Source organism: Macrotis lagotis, chromosome X (assembly GCF_037893015.1).
Source record: "Macrotis lagotis isolate mMagLag1 chromosome X, bilby.v1.9.chrom.fasta, whole genome shotgun sequence".
Lineage (NCBI taxonomy): Eukaryota > Metazoa > Chordata > Mammalia > Peramelemorphia > Peramelidae > Macrotis > Macrotis lagotis.
Genome location: NC_133666.1, coordinates 219,295,557 through 219,308,637, shown reverse-complemented (window position 1 = coordinate 219,308,637; position 13,081 = coordinate 219,295,557). Strand labels below are relative to the sequence as shown.

General features: G+C 34.2%; 1 protein-coding gene across 4 annotated transcripts in view; it reads right to left on the bottom strand.

The window, feature by feature from the left end:
- Window positions 1–13,081, bottom strand: part of MCTP1 (multiple C2 and transmembrane domain containing 1) — a 528,212-nt gene that overhangs the window by 203,070 nt on the left and 312,061 nt on the right. For all 4 annotated transcript variants that reach the window (XM_074200502.1, XM_074200503.1, XM_074200500.1 and 1 more), the window contains 4 exons: window positions 11,684–11,786; window positions 11,232–11,333; window positions 10,681–10,755; window positions 8,630–8,749 (listed from right to left, as the gene is read on the bottom strand). In XM_074200502.1, the coding sequence (XP_074056603.1) occupies window positions 8,630–8,749; window positions 10,681–10,755; window positions 11,232–11,333; window positions 11,684–11,786 (400 nt within the window). The remainder of the gene's footprint in view (window positions 1–8,629; window positions 8,750–10,680; window positions 10,756–11,231; window positions 11,334–11,683; window positions 11,787–13,081) is intronic.

The window sequence follows — 13,081 nt, the reverse complement described above, 5'->3', positions numbered from 1 at the left end:
AAAGACTAGAAATCCATGTACCCAGTTCTTGGTATAACTTCAATAACTGGTACTCTTGTCTTCTTTAACAAATGTTCTGATTAGCTTTCCTTATAAAATCATAGTTATCAAACTTCCATTATCATTGCATGTGTCTGTAATTTAAGATCAATATTTAGGATGAATTAACTAAAGTTATCTCAGTCTCCTTTTACTTTTGCTTTTGAGAAGATAAAAAACCTTTTGGGAGTTGATTTATCATGGAAGTACTTTGCTCTTACCCTTATTTTTACTACATATGAGGTATGATTATTTTTTTGTTTCACATTTTCTTTTAATGACATTTAAAATAATTAACAGCATTTAAATTATGGTTTAGAGGGAAGGGAAGGGAATAAGCATTTATATAGTGCCTACAGTGTGCCAGTACTGTGTTAAGTGCTGTATAAATATTATATCATTTGATTTTCACAGCAACCCTGAAGGCAGGTGCTCTGATTATTCCCATCTGACAGTTGAGGAAACTGAGAGATTTGTCTAGAATTACACATCTAGTAAATGCATAAAATTGGAATTGAACTCATGTCTTCCTGACTTTGGACACAGAGTTCTATCCATTGTGCCACCTAGGTGCCACCATCTCTAGATGAATGCTACTACTATGGCAAATAATGAGGGCTCTTTAAGTGCATATATGAAGACAAGAACTTAGAGCAAAGACTAACACCTGTATGTTTCTTAGTATAACAGTCACAAATGCTACTACTTTTAGAGCAGAGCAAGTGAGTATGGGTCATCAAAGTCCAATTGGAGCACAAGCAGGAGAATGCCCCTTAGCACCATTTGAGTCTGACATCTATCCCAATGCCAGCAAAACCTCCGGGAGACATATTTAAGTAGGTTTATGTCTGGAGGATAAACCCACCAAAAGCAGCTGTCCACAATTTATGGTCTTCTACAAAAAAAGAGAGATAGCTATCATAAGGAAGAGATATGATTATATTTAATACATGTGAAATGCTAGAGAAATTAAATTTAAAATTCAATTTTCATTGAAAGAATGGGTACAGTGTGCTTTGAGGTTTGCAAAAATAACAACTGAGGCAGCTCCGTGTAGTTTCAGGGAATATCAATTGTCAATCAGCAATGAGCTTTTTTCCTAGCTACTATAGCTGAAATCAGAGTCAGAGCCATCTGAAAGGATAGAAGCAAATTTTCTTGTGATTTAGATAAATCTGTGTTCCTTATTTATCAACATTTGTGCCAATACATAGTCTTAAATATTTGAGAACTGGTTTCAGGGAAGGCACTGTGGAGGATAATCTTACCCCTTTTCAGGTTTTCTGGTAAAGGTTACTACAGAAGAAAAACCTAATAACTACAACAACAATATGATGATGATTGATGATGATCATAGCTAGCATTTTGTGGTGTTTTTTATATCCTAGGAACTGTGCTAAACACTTTACAAATATTATCTCATTTGATCCTTACACCAGGCCTGGGAAGTAGGAATTATTATTGTTTCCATTTTTGAGGAAACTGAAGCAAACAAAGGTTAAATTACTTGCCCAAGGTCATATAGCTAGTAAATGTCTGAGGCTGTATTTGAACTCTTGTCTTCCTGATTCTGATCCAATATACACTTGTAAGATGAACTTTATGATTAGGTTTTGCCACCCAAGTCTGGGATCTTCACATAGCCTTCTATGTGAGTTCTTGTTTCTCCTCTGGGTGAGAAGTTCAGGTACTAGCATAAGGGAAATGTGACTTCTGGTATTGGTCAGAAAGCCAAAATTTTGAAGGAAAAGAACAGCTAATGTTCATCTATTAATTCTTAGCTTGAAAACAACATTATTTGTGACTTGTGCTTGATTGTGCTGCAAAAGAACACTTGGGGAAAGAACACAACCCATTCCTGGACAATCTTTACATAGTTGAGCTTCTGGGATCATTTTACCAACTCCACTGTGCATCTCAGGGATCTGACAGTCCTTTACAGGTTTATTTCAAACATATAAGTGCCACAGAAACTGCTGTTATTTATAATTTAAAAACAATGAAAGCCTGAGTTCAAAACTCAAGTTACTTATCAAGGAGACTCAGTCCAGTGAAGTGGATGGATGGTCAGAAGACATCCTATGTGACCACGGACAAATCACAGAAAAAAATTTATGTCTTCAGGTAGCAGATGAGTTTTTGATATGCCTCATTAGGGAAACTGAAATCTTTTAAATGTCAAACAGTTAACACATTTTAACTAAATCGTGTGTTAAAGTCACAAAATCCTACTTAAAACCTGCCTAACTAACTACTCACTCATAATATTTATAATTTGTTCTTATGGAACTAATTTCCCTTTGAAATATTGTTTTAGCTTGCATTATGTTTTACCTGAACATTAATGATTATCTGAGTTTCCTTCTTCATTGCCTCAACATGACAGAGAGATGACCCTCAATCCTTGAAAGCTACACAAGCTATACAAACTATACTGCAAATACGGGCAAGTCCCATCAAGCTGAAAAGGCTTCACTATTCCAGTGACAGACAGGGTTTGTCACCCAAAGATCATTCTAAATATACATAAACTGGTTCCTCATCAGAAGACTGGCTGTCAGCTGATTAATGTTTCAGTTTTCGTTATTCATAAATCATGTTAGATTTATAATCAGTGTTAGACATCATGGATCTTTGAAAGTATCAATATTAAAGGAAAGTGGTACAATGGGAAGCATATCGAATTCCACGTCAGTATTTTGCTACCTTTTGTAAATCAGGCAAATCTTTTAACCTCTCTTAGTTTGTTTATTCATCTTTAAAATGAAGGAATTATTTTAGATTGTGTCAAAGAGGTCTCTGCATGTCTAAATATATGTTCCAATGCTGTTAGGTGGATGTGCCTTCATAACCAAATACTAGGGTGCAAAACATAGAATGCATTGTATTGGTGTCAGAAAGATCTGAATTCAAATCCAGCACCAGATACTTACTAGATCAGGGATGCTAGGCAAGTCACCTAATCACTCTCAGCTTCAGTTTCCTGAACTATAAACAGGCAAAATAAAAGCACTACCAACTTCTTTAGAATTGTTGTGAGAATCAAATGGGATAAACATGTAAAATGTGTTATAAACTTAAAATGCTATGTAGATTCTCATTCTCATCATCATCATCATCCTAATACACTTATAAAGAATTCTGTGTGTATTGGCACCTTGGCAGCTGAACTGAATTTTTGAGAAAATAGTGGTTGGTTTTGTTTTTAAAGTAAACTAAAAATTCATTCCAGAAAAGAATATGAATTAATATGGAAGAAGGTGTTCTAGAAGACATTAGTTTTGGTTTTTTTTTTTCCTTTTGTGGAGGTGGGGAGGATGATAGGGAAAAAGCTCAAGGCATAAAGGGAAGAAAATTCATTGCAGTTCTGCTTTAGCATTGGTTGGGCATATGGTTCTTGGTGTCCTTCTTTATCAGCATTTGTATAAAAAAGTGAGAAAATATAATTTTGAACATTTTCACCTTTTCTGCCAGAACCATAAAATAAAAATAATAACTAAAATAACACTTTTTATAAAAACCAGAAAGCCTGCTTACAAGCTGCCACAAGTGTGAACTATTTTTTTTTTGCTAGTGTGATTTAAAGCTATTGATAGGTCCCTTAATGTAAAAAATAGAAATTTACAATGAAAACTTAAACTGACCTTCAATTTCTTCAGACCATAATCACATCTTACTCATTCTTACTCAATAAGAAAGCCAAGGGATGAAGACAAGTTACAAAGATGTGCACATGTTTTCTACATTTATATTTCTTCTAAAGTTACACTCCCCAAATCAGACCTTGAACACTAAATGTTATTTAAAAATCTCACAAACCTGGGATAGTGCCTATAGAAAGACACCTAAGGCTTCTCCTAAATCATAGCTATTAATTTATTCAATTAAGAATCATTCACTATTTGTCTACTGGGTGCAGAACATTCTATGGATAGCTGTCCATCACTAAAGCTTAGCATCATCTCTCCAGTAAGTGCTAGTTACCCATATTAAACCATATCATGTCATCTGCACACCTCATTTTCCATCTTCCTCTTGTTGGCTAATGGGATTCTTCTGTGAGTAGCCATCGCTTCACAGAATCCATTGTGACAGTATACTTTTTGCTTTTTTGAAAAACTGGAATGAATGAAAGTGGCAGGAAACTGAAGGCAAGATGGGCCATTAATACAACCTGGAGGGAGGAGGTTGATGAAACACAGTCATCTAACTCTTTTAATCATAGCTGAGGTAAAAAAAAAAAGTCTGTTTTTCTACACAAAAGAAGCATGTGGACAGCAGGAAAAGAATAGGGAAAGGAGACATGTTGGCTCACAAAACCTGTCTTTGATTCTCTCTGGGAAAAGAGGGTTGATAGCAACTCTCCTCCAAATGAGAAAGAAAACAAATTTATTTTATGAATAACAGTTAAATACCCATTGGGCAATTAGAGTGCTTTATAAAGGCAGTTCTGGAAAAACAAGATACTTGAAGATTAGACATTCCTTCATAATTCAAGTTCATTGTTCCTTTAAGTAAAATATGTGTCTCCCTTTAGTTATTCTCTCACGAATTATACTTTAAAGGCAAAAGGACATTTTTGATAATGCACAGCTTAAACTTTTCATTAAACTACCAAATTTAAATTCTACCTTTTTGTGCACTCTGACATTTTTGTCTGGCATTTTCATTAATTTTGCGACATACATAAATGTAGCTGAAATGTTAACTGATCAATACTTTGTCTCTCCCGTGTAGCACTAGAGCTCTGTTCCCCAAGGACCACACAGCAGAACAGAAATTAAATGTGTAAAATATCAAATGTTAATGTTAAACACAGCGGCACTTACTGTATAACGACGGAAAAGGCTAAAACAATTCCAAATGGACAGATGGTACCACAAATTATCTACAATCACATTTAAAGATTAAAGTTTGTCCTGTAAAATAATTCTTTGACGCACACTGAAGTGTGTCCTTTTACTGATAGCTCAGTTGTCCAATTATTTCTGTGCTCATTACAGTGAGAGATGACAGTCCTGGAAAGAGAGAGACTATGTATTTTTTTTTCCATGTTGCACCCACTGACATCCACAAGAACACAAATGTCTGGTCAAGAGCCTGATAAAAATTAGACCTAATTTAGTAAATGTTTCAACAGTTACAATAAGCTAGTCCCCCCCAAAAAAGGATTCTCTCTCGCCTGCTAGGTAATACTTTCTTTGATAGTGTGATTTTTTGATGATTTAGAAAAATATTAGTATATATTTTTTAAAATCTCAAAATGCTACAAAAACCTTTCGCAGGAAATTCAAGGCAAAAGGTTAAGTTGTATTTTATTCATTGCACCCCACCCTTTCCAACCTGTAGCAAAGAGACTATTAACTCACATTGATTCTCCCCTACACAATACAGGTGGTCTAAAGAAACTGCAGTTTCTATAATCTTCCATTTCTTTATATTTTTGCTTAATCCAGTTGGGGCATAGGACAACTATGGGACAGTTTTTCCATTTTGTTTTTATTCATAGTGAATTTGGAAAGGGAAAATTAAAAATATATGGAAGCTGGATATATTTCTTAGAGAAACTCATTCATCTTTGAGTCTAAATCCAGAGACTGTAATAGTATAAATGTGTTGTGAGAGGCAATAGTAATATTTTCAGAAAAAGTGGCCTAAATGAAATCAACACTATTATAATAGACTTCTAATACAACTAAAGGGGAAGATGGGAACAATGTGTCCTTTTTATAATGGTATACTTCATCTAACAGAAAGCAGCTTCTGTTCAAGGTTAAATAGTTTTTTTGCTTTTTTTTGTTTAAGGCCCTGGTTACAAAAAATTTTTAAATTTCATTTTACTTATCTATATTACTTGCTAATAACAAGATTATTGTTTTTATAAAGATGATCTGGAAAGGCCAATTTCTTTTGCTGAATCATTGCAGAAATTTATCACATAAAACAATTATTTTAAGAAGGAAAAAAATGATTCCTGAGTCCAAGAACAGCTTGTGTTGTCAGATTTCAACCTGATGGTCTTAAAGATATCTGATTGACAGACCATTGAAAACATCATTTTGAATGGAAACACTAAGTTATAAATTATGATGTATTAATTGTTTGATGATAAACTGTAGGTTTATCATCAAACAATATCTTTAGATGGACATCAATATCTATTTTTGTGAAAATCTTTTCTTTCTAAAATGTAGGATACATTCTGCCGCCTTTTTCAAACAGATGATATTGAACATAATTTAATCTTTCTTAATTACTCAAAATCATCATTGTGATCAGTCTGTTTTTTGTTTTTGTTTTTTCTGTTCCCTCCCTTATTGCCAGCTTTCAATTTTCCCATTGTCATCATGATGACCTCACTCTATCTTCCTTTTATTTGTTGCCTAGAATCTGCTCTTCTCCGGGAAGCCAGATGACCAAATGTTTTTAAAAACTACATGATAAATATGATTCAATAAATTGTTGGCCGAATAAGAATCTAAATTCTTGATTTTAGAGGAGGGTTTTTCTGACAGCTATTTGGACATTAAAATACAAATCATTATAAATTTTCAAAATTTTCTTAGATTTTGAGATGAAAGGGACCTCAATGATATTCTAGTTCTACCTTCTCTCATTTAATAGAAGAGAAACTGAGGCCTTGAAAATGTAAGTGACTTGCCCAAGGCCACAAAAAATAGTAATAGAGATAGGATTTGAAACCAAATCCTTTCATTACAAATTCAGCACACTTTTCACAATATCTTGCTGATTTTACTTTCATCTATTTCAGGATTTGATGCTGTGTTCCAATGGGTTGAGTTTGCATGAAAATGCCTCCTTAAAAAAATGGGTTCAAATTGTTATCTTCTAAAGAAAGTTGAGATATGATTATCTTCCAATGATATCAGTTAAGAAACAACATCTTAAGGGTGTCTTAACAGTCTCCTGGGAGTCCTTTACAAGATTCTGCATGCAGGGTCTTAATGAGAGTTTCAAAATCTGGTTGCTATTTTGAACTCACTTTATCTGAGAGAACTCTGGGAGCCAGTTGCAAAGCTTATTTATGTATGAAGCAATATAAAGCTCACTTGAGAAATCACAGTATTCAGAATTACCTAATTTATTGCTAAACAAATGGCTTAGTTGTAGTTGATAATGTTTTCCTAGTTCATAAGCAGTCTGTGGTTCTCTCTCCCAAGGAATGAATCAAAGATGGAAGTCACAATTTTGCATTCTTATTTTTACTTGTATGTTACAGGTCACCAAGGGTGACGATGACAAGTAATAAACAAACAAACAAAAAAAAGCTCATTCTATATTTCTCAAAAATACCACCCACCAAACCTAGCAAAGTGGCAAACCAGTTAGTGCTTCATCTTCTCCAATTCTAACCAACCTGGTGAGTGCAATGCTACTTTGGAAAAGCCTCCGCAGAAAGTAACAACACCATGCTTGTTTGTTAGATTAAAACTATTTTAGGTCCCCTAGAATCTGCTATGTTAAAACTTCATGGTGACAGCAGTAGGTTTCCTTATGGTAGCAGAAATATGTCAATGGGAAACAGGCAACCTCACTTTCTGGTAACTTGCAACACAAAGAGAGATACCCTTTGTTCCAAGGGCACAAACATTAATGAAAGTTCTATTCAAAGACCGGGGAACAGATTACAAAGTCCTAAAAGATGTGCCCACATTAATTTGAATGGTAATACTAAAGTGTCCATTTGTTACAACAATTAGAGAAATTTCAAAAAACAACTCTAATAACACTATAGACTCATGAACATGGAAGTACTTTCATTTATATCATCAGCAACATGAAAATATAATTTCGGGATTTTTAAAAAGGAGCAATTTATTTAAACTTCAAAAATATGCCTTACTCATAAATTGTGAATAAACACAAAGAATATTCCTCCCAAGTCCCATATGAGGCAGAGGGTAGGCATCCTAGATATGGGATTCTCTGGCTCTGACAGTTTTCATCAGCCCTTTTTAAGTAATTGAAGTAAAAGGCTATAGGATGGACACTTTTAGGGGAGATATTCTGATCTATTATATTCTCCCTTGCTGTTTAAAAAAAAAACAACTTGACACCTCAGAAATAATAACATTTCTCTTAAATAGGTCACATCAATTTCCCATTGATTTACTTTTTTTTTCAAATAAAAAAATAGTATTCCCAGTGGTGCTACTCTTTTTTTTAAAAAAAGGCAAATAATAGAAAGAAATAAAATCAAAGCATAGATTGTCAGGTTTATTAAAAATCTTGGTATCAAGGGCTTCTCTTAGCTATGCTATAGCAAACTAAAACTCTGCAATATGAAGTTTATCTTTTTTTAACTTTATTTGTCACTCAAATAATGAAAAAGTTGCTAAGATGTCTTATTTCTGGATTGTGATTTTGGGAAGGGAGCAAGCATTCTTGGACTCAGATATTACACAATCTAACAGGTTCTGGCCCAGAGCTAATCTCCTAGCCAAGTCTTTAAAGATAGGCATTTTAAAATGGCAACAGTGACATGATTATAAGGATGGTCACAGGACCATAGAGCTATTATTGCCAAATGCAGCAAATAACTAAGGAAAGCAGTCCAGTGTGATCATACCACGAAAGCAGCAAGACTCCTTGAGGGTGAATCCCAATCGAAGCAACTGTTAATGTAGTAGGCAGCATTCACCAGCACCATGACACAGCGCTTCATCCGGATAAAGTTTCTCAGCAGCAGCTGAGAGAAAGATGGAAACAGTGTCAGAATTAACCAGCCTTCAACCTAATCTTCTTCCAGCTCATTTTGCTTAAAAATATAAGTGGGATAAGTGAGTCATCCCACAAGATCAAGTCAAGTGGCTTAAGTTTACATGTCAAGAAAAAAGATATATAAAAAATTAAGTTTTTAAAAAATTGTTTCACAGAATTCTAATGATAATCAAATATTCTTAAAATTCCTCTTTGGATGTTAGAAAAAAAAAAAAGGGCAAAATATCTTCCAGAAGTAAAATTCTCTGCTAAAGCACTTTTGATAGAAAAAAGAAAAATATCATTTAAAAATATTAAATGCCTTAAGATTTCTGTGTAATCATTAAGAAATTTCACAGTAAAATGTACTATTTTTGATATTTCTCTGAGGACTCTAATGCAATAAATTGCAAATTATAAACCAACATGCCCACATATGATTTTGCACCTTTGCATATGAATTGTTTTTTCTTTTTATTGCCACATTTCTCCAGATTTCCTCTGAATGACCATTCTGGTCACTACAAACTTAACTAGTATAAATTGTAAGATAATTTTCTCACTATTAGTTGAAAAAATTAGGGAAAGAGATATTCTCTTTTAATAGTCTAAAAGAATATATTTTCCCCCCAAACCATTATGTAGGGAAGTGAATCATTTCCTTTCAGGTTGATTTTAATACTGTCATAAAATACAATTGTAAGAAGTATGGCTTGCTGAATCATTGACAATATTTATAATGACAGAACCACATCAATCATTCAGTTTAGTTCTGTAGATTAATTTTAAGTGCCTTTTTTGCTAAATTAAAGTATATTCTAATGTCAATCTGATATGTTTAAAACTAGAAGTAGCTTGGTAAAATTTATTGTGATAATTTACAAACAGATTCAAGTGTTCTGTGTGTTTATTTCAAAATGTGTATTAACAGGTTTTGAAAAGGAGTTCGTAGTCTGGATTAAATAAAGCATTTGGGTTTGTTGTTTTTTTACCTATCTCTACTGATAGACCCTCTAAGAACTGATTTTGCTCTAACAGTAGAGAAGTACAGCACGTAGGTTCTAAAATGAAATAAGACACTGCATTTATAATTAATCCATTTTTATACTTCTAATCATATCAAAGACTATGGAAGTTTATTATCACTCAAACTGATTGGGCTCCTGGCATCCAAAAATGTTAAAAAATATAGAAGCATTGTTTAAAAAATTATCATTATAACAAAATAAGAAAATAGACTTAGCAAAATTTTACAGTCAAACTAAAAAGAATTCATTTAGAAGCAAACATTGTTTTAAGTGGAATGTAATTGTACTTTTTTCTTCATCTTAATTTGTTAATAGATCTAATTTAAAATGACAAGCATTTTCTTCATTTGATGAAAAATCAGATTTATTATATTCAGTGGCCTTAGCTAAAGATTCTAATGTATTTGCTTTTAAAGTGACATCACAGTTAAAACCTGATTAACAGGAAGATGACAACCTTCTTTCTTATAAAAAGATGGAGTCATCACTCATCAGGTTTAAAGATGGAAAAAAAATTTTGTGAGGTTCAATTTACATACACCTGCACTGCACCTGTGGATGGATTGTACATACATATGAACTCAATTTGGAATATGTTCATTTACATATTTCATGGAAACCAAAAATATTCTTTTTATGTGAAAATGATCATTTGTTCCCCTAAAACATCTGAACAAATATCAGGATTTATAGTACCCCCTTTCCTAACCCCACCTCCCACTGATTTTCCCTTGGATTTTTCTGAAGGACCCACAATATTTTCATATAACTCAATGATCTAAATATATTTTTCCCCAACTTCAAAGTTTATTTGAAATAACTATGTAAAAAGTTTCTCTGATCAGATCAGGTTTTCCCAGTTTAATCTTTTTATTTTTTGTTTGGTGTTTACCTGTTTAGAGAGTCTGTTTTCCTCTTCAATGTACTTCTGTTCTTTGGGAATTAAGGTTCGGATGCTGGCTTTTACCTATACATCAAAATATGTGTCTATGTTATGGAGTTCTCTGTTACTAATGTTTAGTAGTTATACATAGTTCAATTTGCCATAATTCCCCAAGTTCTAAAGTCCTGGATGCCATGCTCATAAAATATAAATGTCTAAAGTTCCCCATGCATGAGCTTCTTTCAATCTTACATAAGCAGCATCGTGGGCTGCAGCAGTAGCAACAGTAGCAATAGTGGCAACAGTAGCATCAGTAGCATCAGTAGCATCAGTAGCAGCAGCAGCAGCAGCAGCAGCAGCAGCAGCAACGACCCCCGCTGCCACTGCTGCATAGTAATAGGAGGAGTGGGTGTGCCATGCAGAAGCAGAGAAGTATTCTCCAGTATACATCAAGGTTTAGAGAAAATGAAGAATGACAGAAATTCTCTACAAATCAGGAACAAAAGCTTTCATGAAACTGAACTCTTTAGCAGTACAAAAAAGCCAAAGTTAAGACTTACAGCATTAAAAATCACATCTATTTCAAGATAGATGACCCCCTTTGTTGGCCCTGTCAGCTGCTTGTTTTTCAAGACGTAGGCTTTCTGTTCACCATTTTGAATCTGCGGGAAAAGGACATGACAGCCGTCTGTCTCGAGGTCTCCACTGAATACACTCCCTTGGTGACCTTTGACCCCCAGCTGCTGAAACTGACAGAGAACCCAAAACAACTGTGGCAATTCTGACAAGTACCTGTTCATTACCAGGATCAAGTCTGTCAGGAAAAATTAACTATCATGGGATTCAACATGGCCGTGAACGGAGTATGTTAAAATTTTTAGTGTTCTTATTACAGACCTTGGTTGAGAAATGACAGACACATGGCTGAGGGTTTTTTTTCCCTTCCCCCCCCCCCTTTTTTTCCTTGAGCAAAAGCAATCACAGAGCAGGGTGTCAGGTAGATGAGACTTACAGTCAGCAACGGTATTGCAACTTTGCCCAGGAAGTCAGCACTTCGGTCTCGATCTTCATCGTAAACCGTCACTTCCAGGACTGAATGGATATCTTTAATATTGCTATATTGAAAATCAACATAGGAAGGGGGAAAAAATGCCTTCGTTAGTAGTTAACAAGGAGAAAAAAAAAGTGGGGTTTTGAAAAGTCAGTCATCCCCTACTGATTTTTATGTTGGTGTGTACACATAGGAAGGCACCATGTGAATCAGAATCTCCCATAATGCATCTGAAGAGATTGCAATTTGCGAGTCCATTTTGCCATCTTTAAGGAGTCAACACAAAATTATTTGGTTATTCACCTGATCTGTGATCAGAGTAAGTTATTTTAAAAATCATCATTAAATGACACTGAGATATAAAGGAAAGGTCACTCCTTCCTCTATTTCCCATTTCTTCCTCTGTCAATAATTCCTCCCTCCAAAACTCAACCTTGGGGCACAAACTCCCCTAAGTTTGATGTCTCATAAAACAATCATGATTGTACAACTGATATAATGTCTGTAAAATTTGCTGTGTACTTAAATGACAGAATGATTACTCTTAATACTACAGTATCCTTCTCAGGATACTCTCCACCCCCCCCCCAAAAAAAAAGAGCATCTTTTTTTTCAAACAAAAACTTAAAATTCAATATAAAACAGGAAATGCTTCCTGCAAAAGCAGGAAAAACAAAATAGAGTCTGAACAGTGATGATGCTGTCCTGAGATTTAGAAACTAAGTACTGTTCCATTATGCTCTGCAGATGACATATGTTGTAAGAGACTGTGTGAGCTCCTCATATTTTTGTTTTTGGAAAAATAAAACCAAATTGTTGACAGCACTTATTCTTTGATCAAACTGCTTACCAAGAAAACATGAATTAAGGGGAAACAAAAATGAATATATTCATTAGAGAAAAATCACAACCACATGTGAGAAGAACCTTTATCAGGGCACAATCAATTAATGGATCTGATAATAATCAAACCAATTCATACAATTATGTGTGCCAGAGACAAACGCTCTCCACAACTATCTTAAAAGCACTGTTTTCCAGGCCAGCCTTTGGTCTCATAAAAATGTTGAATTCCTTAAAGACAATCATTAAACTAGCTGAAGGTTTAGCTACAAGCTCTGAGGAGATACAAGAAAACAAATTAATGAAGAATTTGGCATGTTTCTTCATCCACACAGACTGAAACCATGACAAAAACCTCATGAACAGGACAACTGTTGAAGGAGTTTTCTTTTGTTTAGACTCATTATTCAGGCCCCAATAAGAAAAGAGTAGAAATAACATTATCCAGACTGTCCTGGGTTTGATTCTAAAAATTTCTAAGTTTTAAAACAATAGGGAAATTCACACGAAGGATGT